We start from the raw sequence: 23,148 nt of genomic DNA, 5'->3' as shown, positions 1-23,148 counted from the left end.
CCAAACCTTACGATGGGACCAATGCCGGGCTGATGTTGCTAAATCCCCTGGTTTTTAAGAGGGGACAGGAAGGAGGAGTGGGAAGAATTAAAAAGAGGAATCCAGAGCTATTGGGGCTGGATTGCTTAAGAACTGCGTCCCGTGAAGAATCATAGAATCTCAGGGTTGGAAGGGACCTCAGGAGGTCATCTAGTCCAACCCCCTGCTCAAAGCAGGACCAATCCCCAATTTTTGCCCCAGATCCCCAATGGCCCCCTCAAGGGCTGAACTCACAACCCTGGGTTTAGCAGGCCAATGCTCAAACCCCTGAGCTATCCCTGGGGCAGGACACGCCCCCTTTCTCCCCCCCCGCCCCCGCCCCCGCCCCCGCCCCCGCTGGCAGCCTCAGGGGAAGAGTAACATTAAAACCCAGGGGGCTCCCTTCACAGCAGAGACGTGGAGAGCATGGGAGTGGGTGTCTGGGATGATTGACAAGAAAATTAGCCAATAAAATGGCAAAGATCAGCCAAGTGTGGGCCGGAGCGACTCAAGAACCAATGACATTGCCGCCCTTTGCACGATCGGCTCCAATGTGCCGGAATGCAGCCAATGAGCTCTCGGCGGGGCGGTGGTGGGGGCGGGGTTAGGGAAGAGATGACCCAATGCGCTCTCTAATGGGCGCGGCTGGAGGAGCGAGCTAGCCAATGAGCTCTGAGGGGGCGTGTCCCGGGGGCTGGGCTGCGCCGCTCGCGCTCCGGCGGAGAACGGGGGCGGGCTGAAGTGGCAGAGCCGGGCTGAGCTCGGCGGCAGCAGCAGGCGGGGATGGAGGAGCCGGAGCCGGCGGGCTCCCCCCCGCGGCGCTTCACCTGGGAGGAGATCGGGCTCCGCACGGGCCGGGGGCACCCGCAGCAGGAGCGGTGGCTGGTGATCGACAGGAAGGTCTATGACATCAGCCAGTTCTACCGGCGGCACCCGGGGGGCGCCCGAGTCATCAGTCACTACGCCGGGCAAGACGCCACGGTGAGGGCCGGGGCTGGCGGGTCCCCTTTCTTCCCCGGGCCGCGCTGAGCCCCGCCCTGAGGCTGGGGCAGGCGGGTCATCGCGGACGCGGATTGGGGGTGGCACTGAGGCTGTGCCCTACTTTGCGGTGTCTGCACGCCCTGGGGAGGTGTGTGTGGCAAGGGTTGGGGAGAGCAGCAGGGGCAGCGGGCATGGGAGGTGGCAGAGCCTGGCGGGGCGAGCTAACGGGAGGGGTGGTACTAGGCACCCGCTAAATGTTATGTGAGGGGGAGAGGGCAAGAAAGGATTCAACTGCAGGGATTTTATTCCCTGTAGTGGGGGTGGAGGGCTGTATGTTGGAAAAATCAAAGGGCTGTATCCAGAGGCAGTGCCAGGAAATGAGAGGAACGGAGGGAGCAACCCAGGGGAGGAAGGCGCAGCGTGGCGTGTGTATGGGGCACAGATGCCGGAGCACCTGAGTTAGGCCAGGTCCAAAGGGCCACCTGCCCTCTGAAGCCCTGTGCAGGGGATGTGATACCTCCACCGTTCTGTGAGCAGCACTAGTCCCCACACAGAGATCCCGGTAAAGGCCAGCAGGATGACTATGTGGTCCAAGTTCTCCTATGTACCTGACTGAGAGTCTGGGGAAGGGGCTCTCTGGAGCAGCTGTATGGCGATGGGGATCCGGAAAGTCTGTAGTAAGACGAAGAAGAAAGAGCAGGTTGTGTAGAACATGTGCCCCACTGGTGGCAAGGGGATGCCCTAATGGGGAGAGGGAGATAAGTAGTGGGATCTGCTTACCTCTGTTGAAGTGGTAGCTTGACTTATTGTGTAATTCTGATTATGAATCAGAGATTTTGAAGCTGCGGTCTGAGGTAAAAAGCAGATCACAGCATGTTTAGCATTGGACTTGTAAATTTACCATATATCATCTAGCTGGAGGTTGATATGAAAGGTGAAGGGAAGGCCCCACCAGAAAAGTCCTGGTCAAGAGTCCTGGTAGCATGTTGCTGAACATGTAGATTCAGCAGGCAAGAAATAATTTGGAGAGATGGGGTTTTCTTGTTTAGCCTTACCAGGGTATTGCTGTCAGTATTAGCCTCAGCTCCCTCACTTAGGCCCCAATCTAGTAAAGCACTTAAGCATATGCTTATCTTTAAGCATGAAATCAACGGGTTTGCTCACACACTTAAAATTTAAGCACTTGCTTAACCGGTTTGGTGTACTGGGTCTCTAAAGTGCATCTGCTTTCCTGGATTTTAATTCTGATTTATTTTTTTATATAGCAGTGTAGATGTACTTGGTATTTAGGTAACTTATGCTAGACAGAGACCAAAATCCCTGCGCTGCTGAGCTTTCACTTTAAACATGCACAAGCTGACTTATGCCCATTATGCTTCATGAGATCACTTGTCTGTCCACTCCACATATGGTTTCTGGGGTTTACTGGCCAGCACATAAATGGCTACTTTGTTAAAGCATGGTACGTATTTTTGCATGTACGCTCTGGCTGTGTGCACCCCAACTGTCAGCTGTCCCAAGACATCTCAATCGGGGCAGCTGACAGCAGAGGGTAGGGACTTGGGCTGGGTGAAAGTGGTAAAAAGATTTTCACGCGTAAGATTTTTCACTAGTTCACTTTGTGTGGTTTTTGTAGACCCACAAACTGTGAAGTTTGTAAAGATTTCAGAAGACCCTTTTTTTGCTGTGAGATATGAGAAAACTCAAAGCAATTTTAATTGCCTGCTCCATTCCTGATCCAGTAGACTACAACATGCCCAGCCCAAATAATGCAATTTAACTCTCTGGACCTGAGAAGTGGCAATGAGAACTTCTGCCAGAGAGAAGAACCCAAAAAAATACTGAATTTAAAATCTGCACAGCCACATGTGGATATTACATTTTACATGTTTGGAAACTCAGGCTTAGAAAGGTTAAGGCCAACATTTTTGACTGAGGGTGCCTACTGGTATCCATCTGTTTAAGTTGTCTTCAAATTAGGCATACAAAATTAGTGAACACTTTTGAAAATGATGACTCTGAACCTGTAAACACTTCTGCGCATTTAATTTTATTCAGCTGAGTAGTCCCATTGAGGTAAGTGCTTGCATGGTCAGGGCCTTGGGTCTTAACCTCTCTAAGGGCCTTGGGTCAGGTCCTTGGGTCTTAACCTTTCTCAGCTGCAGTTTCCTCATCTATAAAAAGGAGATAATGAAAAATACCTAGTACTTCATAACTACAGACATAGTGTAAGAGCACATCACTTGTCAATTGTTTTAGGTAAGATCAGTATTTTCAGTGTTATTAGGTACAGTAGAAGCTCAGAGTTATGAACACCAGAGTTACGAACTGACCAGTCGACCACACGCCTTATTTGGAACCAGAAGTACACAATAAGGCAGCAGCGGAGACAAAAAACAAACAAACAAACACCAACACATTAAAGTACTGTGTTAAATGTAAACTACTGAAAAAACAAGGGGAAAGCAGCATTTTTCTTCTGCATAGTAAAGTTTCAAAGCTGTGTTAAATCAATGTTCAGTTGTAAACTTTTGGAAGAACAACCATAACATTTTATTGAGAGTTATGAACATTTCAGAGTTACGAACAACCTCCATTGCTGAGCTGTTCGTAACTCTGAGGTTCTACTGTATTGTCTGTACTAAGCACAAGATATTGTGGTGGGTATAAACAGCTGTTCACAGGAGGTAAAACTATCTAAGGCAACACTGGAAGATTTTCAAATGCAATCTCCATAATGTGCCCAATTTTCAAGGTTAGGTGTGCACTATTGCACATGTGCATTCATACACGGACAGTCAGGCCACATCTGCATATACTGCATATACAAATACTTGACTTGTGCATATAAGGTACACATCAAGTATTTACCTGAGTAAATTAAACGTGCAAATGTGTGTGCACCATTATATTCCTCTACCTTTGAAAATCTAGCCCAGTGTTTGCAAAGAGCTATATAATTGCAGAATATTATTAAAGGATACTGTCAACCTAAAAATCACTCTGCTGTCCGAAAATGTTTTCTTTGCTACTTTTACAAGAAACAATAACTAAGATTACTAGGACTGGAAAAATGTACTTATTTGGTAGCACCTACCTGGGTAGTCAGATCACGTTTACTCTTTCCCTGTGTAGTCAGTTTCTCTCTGTTGGCTGCCTGAGTCTTTTACACATGGGGAGAGAAAAACTTTTTAAAAAATTAGGATGTTCTGGTTGTAAACCACAAAGTTTGGCACATGGACTCAGGGGCAGACATAGTACCTGAAACTACTCTTAACTTATTGTGATTGACGACATTTCAATTTCATTACGTCCCTTTTAATCCCAGACACTGACCGGGGTAGGAATAGAATTTGGGACCCAGTGTCTTCTAGGGCTGCACAATATGGGCATAACCAGCAGCCTAAGGTTGTGCAGACCTTCACAACCTCCACAAGATCATGACAATTCCATCCATTTTAAGCACTGTTCCAGTGAAGGAGTGTCTGAGAAATGGGTCAGTCATAAGGGTCATAGGCACCTAGTGTTGGATTTATGTGCTATCTGGTATTAACAGACCCGGGGAACAAACTGTGACAGATATGATAATATCCTGCAATAGCCTTCACAAACCTTATTGAACTGAGTTAAATCTTATGTTATTGAATTGTGTTTAATATCTTTGGACTCCAAAGATATTAAATGAGTGGTATATATATCATTGTGTATTATATGTATTTTCCCAGGAAGAGTAAATACAGCTCCTCCAGGAACTGAGAAAAGCAGGGAGGGATGATTAGTCAAAGGTGTTCAGGTTATAACATCTCCAGAGAAGCACCCCTCCCTGATGAGGTTCGCATAAACTGGATTCTCCAGAGCTCAACAAACAAAGAAAGGACTTATGGTTAAATAGCCTGAGTTAAAACTGACTTGGAGCTTCTTTCTGATCCAGCAAATGGCCAGGCCCTCTTATCCAAGGGGGTTCCCAATCCTTAGGAGAGGGTTGGGAGGTCTTTGGTCCACTGAGGCCCTAAAACTTGGGTTCTTGTTCTGAGGAAAGGGTGTTATAAACCTGAAACCATTGGCCAACTGCTGGGAGGGATCTGAAGGACTGTTAAGCTCCCAGAGCCCATGTTGGAATTGGGGTGATCTCTGGCAAGCATATTATCCTGCTTGTAGGTTCTTCTATTGTTTTAAAATATGTTCTCTCTGTAATGCTTTGCCCTTAAGAATTAAAGTGCTTGCTTAGAAAGAGCTGTGTGGTAACTCATAACTGTTGGCAATTGCCCTCTTATTAGTCTCTGAAGAGAAAACAAAGCACAGACCCTGGCCTGTTGAGGCAGTCCGCCTTGCTGGGGAATAACACAGTGTAGGTAGGGAACTGTTCAGCCTGGAAATACCTGTTCAGAAGGGAGAGAGAAGCAGGTTTCCACTCAAGAGAGGCAAGGCTGAGGAGCCAGAAGCCTAGAGTGGGATGCCCTTGCTGAACCATATGGAGGGAATATGGGAGCAGTTGCCCCGAACTGTGACACACAACAAGTGTTACACTTTCTGATCTTCAGAGAGTATCTACAACGGGGTGAAACAGAATTGCTCACCTCTGAAGTAGCTGAGCTGGAGTTTCAGAGTAGCAGCTGTATTAGACTGTATCTGCAAAAAGAACAGGAGTACTTGTGGCACCTTAGAGACTAACCTACAAGATCTCTATCAAGCATTCTGAAAACTACAATACCCACCTGCTGAAGTGAAAAAACAGAAGTCACCTACTACAGGACAGGCCTAACAAAGAAAATAACAGAACGCCACTAGCTGTCACCTTCAGCCCCCAAATAAAACCTCTCTAGCGCATCATCAAAGATTTACAACCTATCTTGAAAAATGATCCCCCACTCTCACAGATCTTGGGAGACAGACCAGTCCTGGCTTAGAGACAGCCCCCCAACCTGAAGCAAATACTCACCAGCAACTACACACCACAAAACAAAAACACTAACCCAGGAACCTATCCTTGCAACAAAGCCCGGTGCGAACCCTGTCCACATATTTATTCAAGTGACACCATCATAGGACCTAATCACATCAGCCACACCATCAGGGGCTCGTTCACCTGCACATCTACCAATGTGATATATGCCATCATGTGCCAGCAATGCCCCTCTGCCATGTACATTGGCCAAACCGGACAGTCTCTATGCAAAAGAATAAATGGACACAAATCTGACATCAGGAATCATAACATTCAAAAACCAGTAGGAGAACACTTCAATCTCTCTGGCCACTCAGTAAAAGATTTAAGGGTGGCAATTTTGCAACAGGTTTCAGAGTAACAGCCGTGTTAGTTTGTATTCGCAAAAAGAAAAGGAGTACTTGTGGCACCTTACAGACTAACCAATTTATTTGAGCATGAGCTTTCGTGAGCTACAGCTCACTTCATCGGATGCATACCGTGGAAACTGCAGCAGACTTTATATATACACAGAGAATATGAAACAATACCTCCTCCCACCCCACTGTCCTGCTGGTAATAGCTTATCTAAAGTGATCATCAGGTGGGCCATTTCCAGCACAAATCCAGGTTTTCTCACCCTCCACTCCCCCACACACACACAAATTCACTCTCCTGCTGGTGATAGCCCATCCAAAGTGACAACTCTTTACACAATGTGCATGATAATCAAGTTGGGCCATTTCCTGCACAAATCCAGGTTGTGATCCCAGGGGGGGATGTGAGAAAACCTGGATTTGTGCAGGAAATAGCCCAACTTGATTATCATGCACATTGTGTAATTTCCTGCACAAATCCAGGTTTTCTCACATCCCCCCCTGGGATCACAACCTGGATTTGTGCAGGAAATGGCCCAACTTGATTATCATGCACATTGTGTAAAGAGTTGTCACTTTGGATGGGCTATCACCAGCAGGAGAGTGAATTTGTGTGTGGGGGGGGGGTGGAGGGTGAGAAAACCTGGATTTGTGCTGGAAATGGCCCACCTGATGATCACTTTAAATAAGCTATTACCAGCAGGACAGTGGGGTGGGAGGAGGTATTGTTTCATATTCTCTGTGTATATATAAAGTCTGCTGCAGTTTCCACGGTATGCATCCGATGAAGTGAGCTGTAGCTCACGAAAGCTCATGCTCTAATAAATTGGTTAGTCTCTAAGGTGCCACAAGTCCTCCTTTTCAATTTTGCAACAGAAAAGCTTCAAAAACAGACTCCAAGGAGAAACTGCTGAGCTTGAATTAATATGCAAACTAGTTACCATTAACTTGGGTTTAAATAAAGACTGGGAGTGGCTGGGTCATTACACATATTGAATCTATTTCCTTAAGTTAAGTATCCTCACACCTTCTTGTCAACTGTCTAAATGGGCCATCTTGATGATCACTACAGAAGCTTTTTTTTTCTCCTGCTGATAATAGCTCATCTTAACTAATTAGCCTCTCACAGTTTTTTATGGTAACTTAACTTCCAACTTATCTGTATGTGTATCTATCTATCTTACTCTATGTTCCATTCTATGCATCCGATGAAGTGAGCTGTAGCCCACGAAAGCTCATGCTCTAATAAATTGGTTAGTTTCTAAGGTGCCACAAGTCCTCCTGTTCTTTTTTCTGAGCTGGAGTGAATTCCAGCTTTTTTGGATATTTCTATACTGGAAATCCAAAATCAGACTCCTAGAAAAAGGAAAAGCACTTCCCCTTTAAATGTGTGGCTTGCTGCCTCATTACCATGATTCTCAGAAGGTGCATTAAAGCCCCATCACAATCCCCTACCCCCTCTCCCTTGAGACTTGACTGCCAGGTTGTACAACCACCATTGTAGTGATTGGTCTGAACTTGTGGTACCACGGGCTCCTGGTCTGCCCGTGTACCACCCCCTTATTCTCCCCCTTCCAATAGGAGAACAGAGACGGAAATACCTCTCTCCCTCTCCCCTGTTGAGGTAAGCCTGGGCTGAGCGGATGCCCTCTCCCCTTCCTGATTAAATACAACAAGGCTAAGCTGGAAATGGCTGCATCAGCCACATTTGAAAACGGTTTGTTCCTGGCTAGGTGCCATTTAAAGGGCCAGCACTTTGCAAAAGAACACAATGCCATGTGGGCACGTGCAGTGCTGAGCAATGTACTGGAAACAAAGAAAACCAGGAGTGGGGGCAGGGATTCCCTTGAAAAGAGAAAGCAAACTTAGTCCTGGGAAGACTGTAACTTCAGTGCTTGGACAGACACGGGGAGAGGAAATGTAACATCAAACAAAGCGGGAGACTTTTAATGGGGGTGAGGCACCAAACTAACATGTGCGCCCCCTCCAGTGGGTTTGGAATCTAAAGCAAGTTGGACTGTGACTATAGTGATACGGGTATATAAACCCTGACTTGCTTGGTTGGGGCCACGCTTTCCCGGAGAGGGCAGAGGGAACATAGATCTGTTAAGTGATTGATGATTTTCCCAAGTGACAGGAAGTCACTGATTTCCCTTGCAGGGCTCTCCCAAGCAGCAGTGCACAGGTGTTGGAGGAGTCAGGAGCTTATTACACAGACTGCTCAGTAATGGTGGGGGAGGCATCTGAGGAAACCAAAGGCAGCTGGAGTGGGAGCAGTAGTAAACAGGGAAGCTGTGAGATGTTCCCGTGGGAGATTGTCAGTGGGGAAGAGCCTGGGGGTTTTGTTTGCAGTGAGTGGCAGAACCTGGGGTAAAATTGGGGGAACCTCCCCAACCCTCCTCCTTTAACTGATTAACCTTTTCAATTCAGCCAGCCCAGTCCTGTCCCTACCCTCCAGTTGCCCCAATCCCCAGCCTGTTTCTCCTCTAGCTCTTGTGCACCCATTCTGCAGGTCAACGAGGCAGTACTCTGCCTCCAGCCCTTTGCGGTGGATGGACCATGCTGGTTAGCCCAGTAGGGAGAGTGCAGAGCATCGAAACTAGCAATGCCCGTTGGAGATGTCGCAGCAGTTCCTGTGATCAGGGGGAGCGACTGCAGCATAAGCTTTGCTGCCTGCCCTTAGCCCAGCTGGAAGTGTGGGAAATGGAGGGAATGGGAATAAACCATTGCTTGGAATGGTTAGAGGCAAAGGAGAGAGGGAAATGGGGTGTTAGAGAACCAGGTGGAGTGCAGAAGAGGGCATATAAGTTTATATTTTGAAAGTGGAGGGGTTGGAGCCAGGAGAGGGAATGGCTGGCGTTGCACAAAAGGAGAGAAATGAGAGGAAACAGGAGGTAGAAGAGAATGGGGTCAAGGAGGCATGTTATGGGTTGGACAGGAAAGGAAAGACTTCTGATTCAGAGGTAGGGAGGAAGAGGGCCCAGATACCATGGTGACATGCATTAGAAATATCTAGCTAGAAAGTGGCAGAGAGCTCCTCCTGCAAGCTGTCTGTTCTGGCTTTGAAGAGATCGCTGTTGGGCAGGGAAAGAAGAAGGGTCCAGTAGCTCCACCACTGGATGACATTCTGCTAGACTGGGGATGTTCACGAAGCATCTTGTCTGCTCCCCTGCCCCAGTGTGTGATTTATCTCACCCGATCCTCTTGTCTGTATTTCAGGATCCCTTCAGGGCATTCCACCTTGACAAGGCTCTGGTGAGAAAGTACATGAACTCGCTGTTGATTGGGGAACTGGCACCGGAGCAACCCAGCTTTGAGCCCAGCAAAAACGTGAGTGTCGTAAAAGACGGATGTTGGGATGGATTGCGGCAGCAGTGGGGATGTGCTGATATCGCTCATTTACTGGCAACCAGGACTTCCAGTAAATGGTAAATCACATGGCCATCTTAGAATCATGCCTGTTTGAGGCTTCCGCTTGGTGTCCGGCAATACCAGCTAGAAAAACAGGGCCTGTTGGTCACAGGTTCCCTCCTGTGTTACTGCAACACTCATCAGGCGGGGAGCAGAACATGTTAGCTGCAGGCTCCCCTCAGTGATACAGGGACGCAGATGGGAGAGGGCAGCTCTTACGGACCAGGGGATCCCTTTGGTGTCCTAGTGACCCTCACCTGAGGGTGGGAATGAGAAGGGCAGATCCAGTCAGCCATAGGCTCTCCCCGGTGTCACAGAGACCCTTCACCTGCCCAAGCATCATAGCATGTGAGCTGCATACTTTCCCTGATGTCACAGCTACTGCCTCGGAGGGAACTCCAGCTTTCCACTCCTGCTGCAGTGACCCCTCTGGAGTTCCCAGGGCTCCCGAGGCTGCTGTCCTGCACACCCATGGGAGAGTGCTGAATGTTGGGTCTCCCTGCAGAAATTGCTGGTAGAGGACTTCCGGGAGCTGCGCACTACCGTTGAGAGGATGGGACTCCTCAACCCCAACCACCTCTTCTTCTTCCTGCTTCTCCTGCACATTCTGCTGCTGGATGCTGCCGCCTGGCTCACCATCTGGTACTTTGGGTCATCCTTGCTGCCTTTCCTTTTCTCTGCATTGCTGCTAGGCACCGTCCAGGTATACTGCTTAGGGATCATCCTGTACTTCCACAAACTCGGGACCAATGACATATCCCCGGGTGCTTCTGTCAGTACCTCTGATGCTCTTTTACTTGGTGAGCCAAGGAAAGATAAACTTGAAAATGCTTCAGGAATGCTGGGGGTGGGGAGCTGAATGCGACTCCATTTCTGGTCTCTCCCAGCAGGAGAGAGTTCCGGACGTGGAGAGCTCACAGCTTCTCCATTCCTTGCGTGTCTTAACAGAAGGAGCTGGAAGGGAGGAGCAATGGTTGTGGGAAGCTCCCAGCTATTTTAGACTCAGCCTCTCTTAGGAGGAGGAGCTGTTGGAAATACAGCAGAAGCTCTGGATGTGGCAGGCTCATGAGAATTCCAGCCCCCTCCTTCCCAGGGTCTGGGGGGCGGGAGGGGGGAACGCAGCCCCTTGACGCGTGCTTTTTGAGTGAGCGGAGTTAGAACTGGTATCCTACGTATCTCCTCCCCATAGTCTGCTAGAGCGCGTCATTGGTCCCGGACTTCTTGCTATAGTGGAAACAAGGCTGTACTCTGCTCTGTTTTGTATGAACTTTGAGAGACACTAGGCAGTAGCCATGCCCTCCTTGTGCTCCCATGGGAACACATAGTGCTCTGGAGCTGAGGACATAGCAGCTCTGAAAGCCCCAGCTGTTCCTCCTCTGCCCAGGTGGTCCCTCTGGAATTGCAAACACTGGGAGGAGGCAGGCTTCTCATCAAAGGCTACTTTGTTACGGTGCTCCGACCAGTTTGAAGAGAATAAATGCCCTGATTCTTAGTTCCATAGCCTTTTCTTCCTGGCCCCTCCTTCTCCACATAAACAACTCTCCAGCGCTCTGTAACCTCACCCGGTCTGGGCTGGAGTCTAGTGGCAGTATAGTGAGGGAGTGATGTTTGGGACTGTGTGTAGAGAATGGAAATATCTCCTTGTGACCAGTACAGGGGGCTCTCCCCTGCTTGAGGTCAACAGTCAGGAGAGCAGGAGTGTTGTTCCTATGACTGTATGTGTGGAGAATGAACACTGTTGCAGAAGCTCACTAAACTCTGGCTTTTTTCTAAGTGATTCCTTTTGTCTTCCAGGCCCAGGCTGGGTGGCTCCAGCATGATTTCGGGCATCTCTCGGTGTTCAGCAAATCCAAATGGAATCACTTGGTTCACAAGTTTGTGATTGGCCATCTGAAAGTAAGTGTTCAGTGCTGAGATCAATCGCCAGAGTTTCAACAGGACTCATGAGCAAGGGAGCCCCATGGGTTCAAGAAGGATCTTGTTCCCTAATCTTGACAGGGAGGGGAATGTGGTGCAGCTCTGGGGAATGGGTGAATAAGTGGTGGAGGAGTTGACTTATTTTTGGCAGCATTGATGTTTGAATCCTCTGGTCACATTTGTTCCTGCAGGGTGCACCGGCCAGCTGGTGGAATCATCTGCACTTCCAGCACCATGCCAAACCCAACTGTTTCCGCAAGGACCCTGATGTTAACATGCACCCCTTATTTTTTGCTTTGGGAAAGACACTGTCTGTGGAGGTGAGTCTGAGGGATGTCTGGGGGCAGGTTGGGTCACTGGAACGAAGCAACATTAAAAAGATCCAAAGTCAGGAAGCAGCATAAAGTTGGGGAGAACACTATGATACAGAGCTGCAGAACAGCTGGGCTGCCTCTGTATTTCAGGCATTCTGGGAAGGAGTTGGGAGGGATGGACCTCTTGCTTAAAATCCAGTTTCCTGAGAGAGAGGACGAGGAAGTGAGAGATCATGGAGTGGCAGTAACCTCCCTGTAGCTGTGGTTGCAACCAGTTTCCATTATTTTTTTGTCCTGGTATAACTTTGACTTGGAAAATTGGTTTAGCCTGAAAATGTCCAGCTTTAGTCAGGTTTCAGAGTAACAAAGAGAAAGTTCATTAAACTGCTTTTGAATCAGTATAAAAATTACCCAGATTTGAAATGTTGTCTTATATTTAACATTACTTTGTCTTCCCCAGCTCCAAACAGCTTGTTACAACTTCTTTAAACTTTCCATACAGTTAAACTTCATTAAAAGTTGCTTTTTTGGCTATGTTTTAGAATGTGTTAAAGATTGATTCGTGATTAGTGATTCATTTTTGGGATGTATTACCAGGAGTGTCATATGGAAGACTTGTGAAGTAAGTCTTTCACTCTGCTCGGCACCGGTGAGGCCTCAAGTGGAGTATTGTGTCCTGATCTAGGCACCACACTTTGAGAAAGATGTAGACAAATTGGAGAGAGTCCAGAGCAGAGCAACAAAAATTATATGAGGTTTAGAAAAATCTGACAAAAGATTAAAAAAAACCCTGGGCATGTGGAGTCTAAAGAAGAGAAGGCTAAGGGGGAACATAAGTCTTCAAATGTTTTAAGGGCTGTTATAAAGAGGACAGCGATTAATTGTTCGCCATGTCCTCCAAGGCTAGGACAAGAAGTAATCAGCTTAGTTTGCAGCAAGTTAGATATTAGGAAAAACTTTATAGTTAAGCACTGGAACAGATTACCCAAGAAGGTTGTGGAATCTCCATCATTGGAGGTTTTTAAGAACAGGTTAGGCAAACACCTGTTGGGGATGGTCTAGGTACACTTGGTCCTGCATTAGTGTGAGGGGCTGGACTAGATGACCTGTCCAAGTTACTTCCAGCCTTACGTTTCTATGATTCTGTGATTGTGCTTATGACAGGGGTGGGCAAACTCCGGCCCTGCAGATGTTTTAATCTGGCCCTCGAGCTCCCGCCAGGGAGCGGGATTGGGGTTTGCCCCACTCCGCCTGGCTCCTGGAAACAGCGGCATGTCCTCCCTCTGGCTCCTACGCGTAGGGGCAGCCAGGGGGATCTGCATGCTGCCCCCACCCTAAGTGTGGCCCCCGCAGCTCCCATTGCCCGGGAACCACGGCTGATGGGAGCTGCTGAGGCAGCGCCTGCGGACAGGGCAGCATGCAGAGCTGCCTGGTCGCGCCTCCGTGTAGGAGCCGGAGGGGGGATATGCTGCTGCTTCTGGGAGCTGCTTGAGGTAAATGCCCCCTGGAGCCTGCAGCCCTGACCCCCTCACACACCCCAACCTCCTGCTCAAGCCCTAATTCCCCTCCCGCCCTCCGAACCCCTCGGTCCCAGCCCGGAGCACCCTCCTGCATTCCCAACCACTCAGCCCCACCCCAGAACTTGCACCCCCAGCTGGAGCCCTCATTTCCTCCCGCACCCCAACCCCCAATTTTGTGAGCATTCACGGCCTGCCATACAATTTCCATACCCAGTTGTGGCCCTCAGGCCAAAAAGTTTGCCCACCCCTGGCTTATGGGGAGCTAGTGGAGTTGTTTGACGATGGCGGTGATATGGTCTCACTTATCTGTACATAGGGCACTGAAAATCAAGTGTCTCCAGATAGGAAAATCTATTCATCCTTGTTTCCATGGAGATGAGCTACAGTCTAGGTGGTTATCTGTCTCTGCTTTGGAGGCTGATATGGGTGGGTGTTCTAAACACTGCCACGTATATTAATAGCATTGTGTTTTATTTTGGTTTCTGTATTTTTGCATAGCATGTGAATTATGCTTTGTACCACATGCATTTTTCCAGTTCTCGGAACTGTATTAAGCAACTGTTCTAGAAGGCAGCCTGCCTAGATATTGCCAGCTTCTGCAACCAATAGCAAGTTACAGTGGGGAGTAAGGCCGCAGTCCGGCATGTGCTTAATTTTATGCACATGAGTAGTCCCATTGGCTTCAACAGGACTACTCACGTGAGTATTGTTGGAGGTGAAGATGAATCTATCCCAGATCCAGGACCCCGCTGCTCTCTTGTTCATTCCAGAGCATTACTGAAGGCAAAATTCAGTTACTGTTCAGTCTGTTGGTTTATCTGTATTATCCAGGTGATAAGCACTCTCTTGTGACCATGTGATGAGACCTTTTGTGCATGCCAGAGTGAAGGGAGCTTTCTGGATTAGTATCATCCACATGGAGCCATTTTGCTGATTTTCATTCTTTCAGTGGAGGCAGGGTAGAGCAGAGTAGGACCGTCCATCCCTTCTCTACAAAGGTGACAGCTCTAATCAGGGCCTGCTACAGATCTGTCTTACTAACTGAGAGAGACAAGGTGGGTAAGGTAATATCTTTTATTGGACCAACTTCTGTTGTTGAAAGAGAGAAGCTTTTGAGCTACACCAGAGCTCTTCTTCAGGTCCCTTTGTAGCTCAAAAGCGTATCTCTTTCATCAACAGAAGCTGGTCCACTAAAAGATATTATCTCGCCCATCTTGTCTCTCTAGTATCCTGGGACCCACATGGCTGCAACAACACTGCACACATTAACAACTTAGCGTACCCATCAGAGCATTCCTGTTTTCTGAGCCCCACTGTCTCTGAATTGAAGGATATGGATTGGGTGATGGTCAGGATCTTGGAGAGGTTTGGGTGTGGGTTGTTTCCCAACTTCGCTTTCTTCTCCTCTTGGTTAACAGGCTGGTGTGAGTTAACCCTGAGAGCACAGAGAAACCTGAGCATATGGCCTGCTGTTGGGTGTATTATTCAGTAGAGTACCACTATTTGTCTGTGTGGCTCTTATCAGCTCAATGGTCTCTTGAGAGGACTTGTGATAAGACAAAACCTTGGTCGTGGTCATAGTAATAAATGGAGTCACATTTGTGAAGTGGTTCCAGCTCCCCCTACTGGGGAACAGCTTGTTGTGCAGGTCAGAATTCACATTTCAAGGGCCTAGCCTAGGCAGTTGTGCATCAGAGGCAGTGGGGAGGGGTCCCTTTAGAAGATATAAAATAGGGTGAAGTAGTGCTGTGGGGGACCCAGGTATGAAGAGACGGCTGGCGGGTTCCTGTTAATGCCTGTCTCTGGAAGGTATTTATGCAGACATTTCTCCTGATGGAGTTGGTAGGGGATTTTTGAGCCTCCCTCTGAGGGAGAGTGATCGAAGTACTTGTATAAGTGTCTCTGTAGCCCAGGTAACCTGCCGTGATCCCTTTTCCTTTCACAGCTCGGGATGAAGAAGAAGAAGTTCATGCCTTACAACCATCAGCATAAGTACTTCTTCATAAGTGAGTATCTCTACTCCCATGCAGTACCAGCAATCATTAGTAGGAGCATTGCCAGCAGATCGAGGGAAGTGATTATTCCCCTCTATTCGGCACTGGTGAGGCCACATCTGGAGTATTGCATCCAGTTTTGGGACCCCCCCCACTACAGAAAGGATGTGGACAAATTGGAGAGAGTCCAGCGGAGGGCAACGAAAATGATTAGGAGGCTGGGGCACATGACTTACGAGAAGAGGCTGAGGGAACTGGGCTTATTTAGTCTGCAGAAGAGAAGAGTGAGGGGGGATTTGATAGCAGCCTTCAACTACCTGAAGGGGGGTTCCAAAGAGGATGGAGCTTGACAGTTCTCAGTGGTGGAAGATGACGGAACAAGGAGCAATTGTCTCCAGTTGCAGTGGGGGAGGTCTAGGTTGGATATTGGGAAAAACTTTTTCACTAGGAGAGTGGTGAAGCCCTGAAATGGGTTACTTAGGGAGGTGGTGGAATCTCCATCCTTAGAGGTTATTAAGGCCCAGCTTGACAAAGCCCTGGCTGGGATGATTTAGTTGGTGTTTGTCCTGCTTTGAGCAGGGGGTTGGACTAGATGACCTCCTGAGATCCCTTCCAACCCTAATATTCTATGAATCACCAGAACCCTCCGAATTAATTCCTTTGGAATATGATTACCTGCTTCATGTCTCTGCATTCTTCTTTTCTCTTCTCTAGTTGGACCCCCAGCCCTGGTGCCCCTCTACTTCCAGTGGTACATATTCTACTTTGCAGTGCAGCGCAGACAGTGGGTGGTGAGTATGTCCAATTTTGCCAGATCCTGCGGTGCCTCCCCCTAGTTTTCTGAGTAAGGTTCAGTGTGAGGAGCTGGGACTGAAAAGTCAGAGGGAGGAGTCCTGAGTGTGGAGTGGCTGGTCACCATGTCTCACTGTGACACAGTGGATGGGTGTATGACTGGTGCCTAATCCTTTGACAGAAGAGGAGAGCGGGTGTCTTCCCCCTAATGCATGTGCTTCTCAGTCTGTGAGAACTGTGGTAACAAAGGGAGTTATATGGGCTCTGCTGCTGTGCACCGATGGTGGTCAGTCAGCAAGGGTTTCTGGGGCCTTCCCCTCATGTTGTGGGGTTGGTGCAGCTCTATGGAGCCTGACCATCAAATGTCACATCAAACCAGTGGCTGGTTTGGGGCGGGAAGGGAGACAGTGCTTACCCTTCTGTGGCTGCCTGAGGGGGAAAACCATTGAAAGCTGAGGGGAGCGGGAAGGAAAGCAATAGAAATGAGAGGGGCTGAGAATGAAATTCAGTGCCTCATCTGCCTGGGACAAATACATTTAAAAAAAAAATAGATTTTTCTCTTTTGGGGGGAAGGCCCCTTTCTCCTAATTCCCCCACCCAGTTTCAGTGGTGGGGCCCCCAGGCTCCTGCTCTACAGCCCAGCATGAGAGAGCACCCAGAGCAGCGCCAGGTTCCTGTAGCAGAGATCCGGCCTCATCAGCCACTTCTCCCTGCCCCCAGAAGCTCTCTTTTTATCCCCCCTTTACACTGTTCGGGCTTCCCAAATGGCCTATAACCCAGTCCTCCAGCAGCACAGAGTGGACCGGGCAAAGGAGAATATGGGTGGGTGTGTGTTTCAGGAGCATGGTAGGGGGGTATGCTGGGACAAGGAGGGATAATGGGGGTTGGGAGGCAAATGCAGAAAAGGAAGAGCTCTCACCTGAGATTTAGGTGCAAGGGGGTCTTGACTGGGGAGAGAAGCAACTGAGAGAGGATTATTGCAGGAAAGAGAATAAGTACCAGAGAAAAGCCCGCAGAAAAGTGCAGAGGAACAAGGAATGGTGGGAGGGAAATGAGGCAGAACAAAGCTGTCTATAGCTGCTGCTGCTTTCCCCTTCCACTTCCCGAGTCTCTCCTTTCTGCCCTCGCTGCCCATCCTAGCATCGGAGGTGAGCGAGAGATGGCCCTTCAGGGTGCGCCTTCTTTTGGCACATGGCCCAGGTCAGGCTGATTACGTGCCAGGGAGCGAAGTGGAGCTAAAGCATATGGGCAGTAAGGAGGGGTGGATGTCTTCAGGGCTGCATTTCAGATGGCGCATGCTAGGGGAGGGGTGGGAGATAAAGACTGTGAATTATAGTGGTGATTTCGGGGGCTGCCAGTGCAGGGCAGTGGGCAAGGGCTGTAATCTACAGCCTCGATGCAGGTTTCTCTCTGTCTCCTCTCTGACAGGACCTGGCCTGGATGCTGACCTTCTACATCCGATTCTTCCTCACCTACTTGCCATTACTGGGGGTGAAAGGGCTCCTGGGGCTCTTTCTTCTGGTCAGGTATCACTCACCCTACTACCCCCCTATGGTTGCTTCAGCTCATAACTGTTTCTTATCAATCCCTCTGCTCTGCCCTTCTCTAGTCCTCTAGCCAACCTGCCCATCTCTTCTTTTCCTAACTGCCCCCTAATCTTCTGCCCGTTGTGACTTTCTATGACCTGACAGGGGAGATTATTTTCCCTGTGGTGTCATCACCTGTGTGGGCCTTTTGCTGTCCGGTTGGTTGGAATCCATGGGAGAAGTTTCATCAAGCAGTAACTGCTTTGGCCCAGGAAGAGTGTTTGTTCCTTGGCTCTCATAGGCTTAGGTGGGCATGTGGTGAGTGACTGCTTTGTGTGTGTTTGTTTCCACAGGCTCATAGAGAGTAACTGGTTTGTCTGGGTGACGCAAATGAACCACATCCCCATGCACATCGATTACGATAAGAATGTGGACTGGTTCTCTACTCAGGTATGACCGTCTCTGTCCCTGGGAGCTGTGGGTGTAAATTCCAGACCAGATGGCACTTTGCTATAGATGCTAGGGGTCAGCAGGGAGCCCGTAGAGGGTTACAGGGTTCGGTAGGGAAAGGCATTGTGAGCACTCTGAAATTCGTGGTAATAGGGTTGGAGTCTGCACTCATTGGGGGCGACATGGTGACTGCAGGTGATCTGGGGTTTTGCATGGAGCTCTCCCAGTGCAAGACGCTCCTATGTCCTTCCTTCTTCTTGTATCTTGACCCTGTGCCCATTTCTGTAAGGGTGAGGAGGCCTCCACAGAGGAGAGTCAGGGCAGATTTGGCCTAATCCTGCTGGTGAGACCAGCTCCGTATTGGTTAGGACTCTGATCCCATATCCCAGAATGCCCAGGCCTGGTCTCACTGTCCTCAGGAATAAGAGCTGTCATCCCCATCCTCAGATTAGTCTGCTCAGTCTAGAGGAGAGTGAGGATGAGAGGGTGGCACCAGGGTATCCTGCTGTCCAGGCAAATGAGAGATGAGCATTCATGGAACAACACTCACTGCTCCCCTTCCTCCCCCAGCTCCAGGCAACGTGTAATGTTCATCAGTCTCTGTTCAATGACTGGTTTAGTGGGCACCTGAACTTCCAGATTGAACACCAGTGAGTATGGGTGCAGGGATGAGAGAAGGAATCCTAAGGAACACCAGTCACTATGGGCACCAGGGGAGGGCAAGAGAGCCTGTGCGGCATCAGTGAAAACAGGCACAAAGGAAAGGGCAGGAAATCTATGGGGCACAAGACATGGAGGAGGAGTGGAAACTATTGGGCACCAGATGGAAAGGCAGGAACTCTCTGGGGCACCAGTGACTACACCCATTGAGGGAGATAGAATGGGAACCGCATGGGGTATCAGTGAGTACAGGCACTGAATATAGTGAGAAGGGAACACTATAGGGCACTAATTGATTCCAGATTCAAAGTGAGAATAAGCCACCTGTGAGGTTGGCTCCTTGAGGGGAGGCAGGAAGCCTGTGAAGCACTAAATGAGAGACCAGCTCTCTGGCAGGTTTCAACTAGTGTAAATGGTGGATTCTCTGTAATCTGAAGTCTTTAAATTATGATTTGAAGACTTCAGTAACTCAGCCAGAGGTTATGGGTCTATTACAGTAGTGAGGTGGGGTGGGGTGAGGTTCTGTGGCCTGCGTTGCGCAGGAGGTCAGACTAGATGATCCTGATGGTCCCTTCTGGCCTTAAAGTCTATGAGATCTCATGGAATCAGCCCCCTTCTCTCTCCACAGCCTTTTCCCCACAATGCCTCGACACAACTACTGGAAGGTGGCCCCCCTGGTGAAGTCCCTGTGTGCCAAGCACGGCATCGAGTACCAGAGCAAGCCCCTACTCACTGCCTTTGGCGACATTGTGCAGTAGGTGTCAGTCAATGTAAAAATGTTGTGCAACAGCCGTTGACAAGATGGGGACACTGGGCCTTGTGGGAAGACAGTGCCCGTTGTGGGAGGGCAGGTCCACTAGGGACGTGGGGTGGGAGGGCCGCAGCTGGAACAGAAGAGATGCAATAGAAATAGGATTGGATGGTTCGTGGGACTGAAAGTGGGATATGGATCCTTTTAGATCTAGCCACTGGTTTCAGTCAGTTGCAGATAGCTAGTGTGGACACTCTGATGGAAAACACTCCGCCAGCAGCCTGTTCTCCCATCTCAGGTGCCTCCATTGCTGTCACTGTAGAATTATGTCGGGGTGGGGTCTCCTAGTCAGGTCTGTCCCAAGCCTCATTCATTCCTTCTTTGTATTTTTTATAGCCTTGAAACCTTACCTAACCATGTCTTCTCCTTTGCTTGCTTCCTTCCTTTTTGTCTCCTGTTGGGTTGTTTGCTTTAACCCTCGGATCATACAGCCGTCTCTCGTGACTCCATAGGGACTTGTCCTGTGTCTTTCCCAGGATCGGTAGCCTGAATCACTGTGTCTTTGAGTATCTCCCTGATGTGTTCCATACAAGGGATTTGAATATTACACTAGATTTCATCAGCCCCCCCTTCTCAAATTTGCTTTATTGATCTTTACTCTCACTGTGCTGCCACATTTCATCATTTGTTTCTAAACTAATCCGCCTCCCTCTCTCTATCCCTGCAGCTCTCTGAAGGATTCGGGGGAGCTCTGGCTCGATGCCTATCTACATAAATAAGCAGCAGCAGCTCCAAACAGAGGTATTCCCCCACCCTCGCTGCCTCCCACGATGGTCACCATGAAGACACTGGACAGAGAGCTGGCTGAGCCAGGGGTGTGGAGCTGGGCAAGCTTAATTCCAGTAATGAGTGTGGGGTTTTTCTAAGATGTTTGTTCTTAGTCCTTCTCATGCTTCTCCTACTCCTCCTTTTTTGGTACTGAATAATAGAGAGGATCAGAATGGAGGAGACCACTTGCCGGGAAGGAGGAGCAGCTTGTAGGTCTGGGAATTAACGCCCTTCTGTCTGGTGACATTTCACTTGCTGTGTCTGTAGGAGAGAAACCTTTTATCTAACAAATATTTCTGAGATGCCTGGCAGCTTGGTATCTAACCCCTACTCTGCTCCTTCCCCATGTGAAAGAATCAAGGAAGCTGGGACAGGCTGAGATCACTGAAGGTAGAAGTTGAGGTGGTGGGAAGAGGGAGAAATAAGGAGAAATGTAAGTGTGGGAAAGAGAAGAACCTGTGTAGGGGCTACGTTGTTAAACATCCTTGTGCATTTAAGAATGGTAAACCAAGTGTCCAGACCTTGGGGGTGTGGGGTAGAGAAGAAAGGCCAAACCACCAGGCAAGAGCTTAGACTACTTCGTAGGGATGAGTGTGAGAAGAGAGAGACCAAACCACAGAGCAGGCACAGGTGGGATGCAAGAGCTGTTTCCTAGATGTGGGGGGCTTGGCATGCTGAGTCCAATGAGAGTGCTGCTACATATATGCCTTGAGTGGTTTTTTTTTTTTTTTTTTTTAGAGGTAGGACGGTGAGCCCCTGGATCTCTGGGTTAATTATCATATTGCAACTTCTGCTGGAGATGGCCTGAGTAGCTTCCACAGTGCCATACTCTAAAAGTGAAAAAGTTGATGGACCAGTTACTGATACGCTAAAAAGATAGACGTTAATGCAAGTGGAACCTCTAGTCCCCCCAGATTGGCTGCCATGGTGCCCCCAGCAGTTTAGATGAGGAAGAAGAAGACTGTATAACCAATCCATGGCTCCTTGGGAGTGTACACTTATTATACTGCACCCTTTGGCTACTGAGGACTTTGTAAATAGGGAGAGAACTCAGGATTTTTTGCATCAAAAGCACAGGATGCTCCCATGTGAGCTACAGGCAAATCTTCTTCCACTGTGGAGGCATTAGGGTTCAGGACTCCACTTGAACATGTCTAACATTCCAGCCAGCAGAGGGCAGTGGGGGACATGCATTGTGGGCGCACAAACACAGGCCAGCATGTTGTGCCTCTGGTTCTCTATGGGTATGTATGTCTACACTGCAGTAAAAAACCCACAGCACTGAGTCAGCTGACTTGGGTGCGGGGGGGCTTGGGCTGTGGGGCTAAAAATAGCAGTATAGGGGTTCGGGCTCAGGCGAGAGCCCAGGCTCCAAGACCCTCCCTGCAAGACCCATGCCATGGGTCTCTGATTGCAGTGTAGACGTACCCTATTAGGTAATGTGCCTCCAAGACATACTCCGAAGGGGTATGCGCTTCACTGTAACTCTGCCAGAGTATTAATTAGCCTTACGGCCTTTGCCGACGCTACCTACAAGGCCAAACAGCCCAACTGCCAAAGCAAATGTAGCATCTCGCGTGACCTTTCTAAAGGTTGCAGTTTGATCGCTCGCACCCTGCCTGCCCCCATCATTTCTTTGTGTTTGAGCCTCCCCTCTCCAAGTTTTGGGTCCAGCCTCTTTCCTTCTCTCTCTGGAGTTCTTAAATGGACAAGTGTGACGCAAGGACTCTCCCCATCTTCCCTGCCCTCCCCTCGCTCCCGTGTGTCCTGCAGCCAGACAACATTGTGACAACTTTTCCCAACTATGGTAATAGCTGATTCAGGCCATGAATACAGCACAGACTTCTGCTGGCACAGCTGTGTCAGGGGCGAGAAGTGGGGTGACCTCTGACCAGCACAACTGTGCCGGCAAAGCCCCTAGTGCAGACACAGCTATACCAACAAAACTGCTTTTCCGTAGATAGCTGGTTTTGCCTGCGGGAGGAGGGTGGGACTGGAATAAGCTATGCCATTACAAAGCACAGTTTTGTTGGTATAGCTGTATCCACACATGGCAAGCTTTGCCAGGAGAGTATACTGCTGTGTGTCATTATGCCAGCAAAGCACTCCTAGTGTAGACATGGCCATAGTATCTAAAGGGGACTGGGAAAGAAATGTAACTTCCCCTCTCTGGCCACCATCCAAAAGATTGGAGGGCCTGTGAAGTGGGCGGTGTCACCTCACCCTCGACAACGGCTGGGATGAGAATTCATTTTTGTTTAATGGAAATAGTTAAATTGCCATTAAATCATAGGTCCAGAGTGTTGAATAAAGAGTGTAAATTTAAATGAAATCTTCTGGGCTCCTGTGGTTGTTTTCTCCTATTTTGTCCCTTTTCTTTCCCATCACTTTCCCCCATGTGGGGGATTAGTAAGGAAACCCCCTGCCTTCCGCAATCCCTTCCATCATAAGAGTAAATCTCATCTATGCAGGAAACATGGCTTTCTGAGGGCTGGTCTGCAACTGTGGAATAACCTCCTGCAGGAGCTAAGGACCATCACAAACCTTGCCACCTTCTGCTCCAAGTTCAAGGCGCACTTCTTCAACCTGGCCATCACTAGCATAAACACAGAGCAGCAGGTACATTTTACACAAACTAACGCACCCTACCAGAACAAAACTCTATACACCATTCTCCCCCTGGGG

The 23,148-nt window shown here is 48.9% G+C and overlaps 1 protein-coding gene and 1 long non-coding RNA gene across 3 annotated transcripts; one reads left to right on the top strand and one right to left on the bottom strand.

Moving 5' to 3' along the window:
- Positions 1-722: 722 nt before the first annotated feature.
- Positions 723-22,795, top strand: LOC311521628 (acyl-CoA (8-3)-desaturase-like). The gene is made up of 12 exons (XM_084630012.1): positions 723-999; positions 9,520-9,630; positions 10,217-10,414; positions 11,506-11,607; positions 11,820-11,948; positions 15,408-15,468; positions 16,171-16,247; positions 17,677-17,774; positions 18,128-18,224; positions 18,795-18,874; positions 19,513-19,638; positions 20,363-22,795. The coding sequence occupies exons 1-12, from the start codon at positions 802-804 to the stop codon at positions 20,412-20,414; spliced, it is 1,329 nt and encodes a 442-aa protein (XP_084486138.1). The 5' UTR covers positions 723-801; the 3' UTR covers positions 20,415-22,795.
- Positions 3,034-9,635, bottom strand: LOC311521631. 2 transcript variants are annotated; one of them, XR_014711936.1, is made up of 3 exons: positions 9,496-9,635; positions 4,097-4,162; positions 3,034-3,173 (listed from the first exon to the last, which is right to left on the bottom strand). It is a non-coding gene; the product is annotated as an uncharacterized lncRNA (long non-coding RNA). The 2 variants fall into 2 exon arrangements; XR_014711937.1 differs by lacking the exon at positions 9,496-9,635 and having other exon boundaries at positions 4,097-6,304.
- Positions 22,796-23,148: the final 353 nt, after the last annotated feature.

The sequence above is a fragment of the Lepidochelys olivacea genome, assembly GCF_965140295.1.
Source record: "Lepidochelys olivacea isolate rLepOli2 genome assembly, chromosome: 6".
Classification (NCBI taxonomy): domain Eukaryota; kingdom Metazoa; phylum Chordata; order Testudines; family Cheloniidae; genus Lepidochelys; species Lepidochelys olivacea.
Note: the sequence above shows the minus strand (reverse complement) of the source record. Positions and strands in the feature narration are given on the sequence as shown.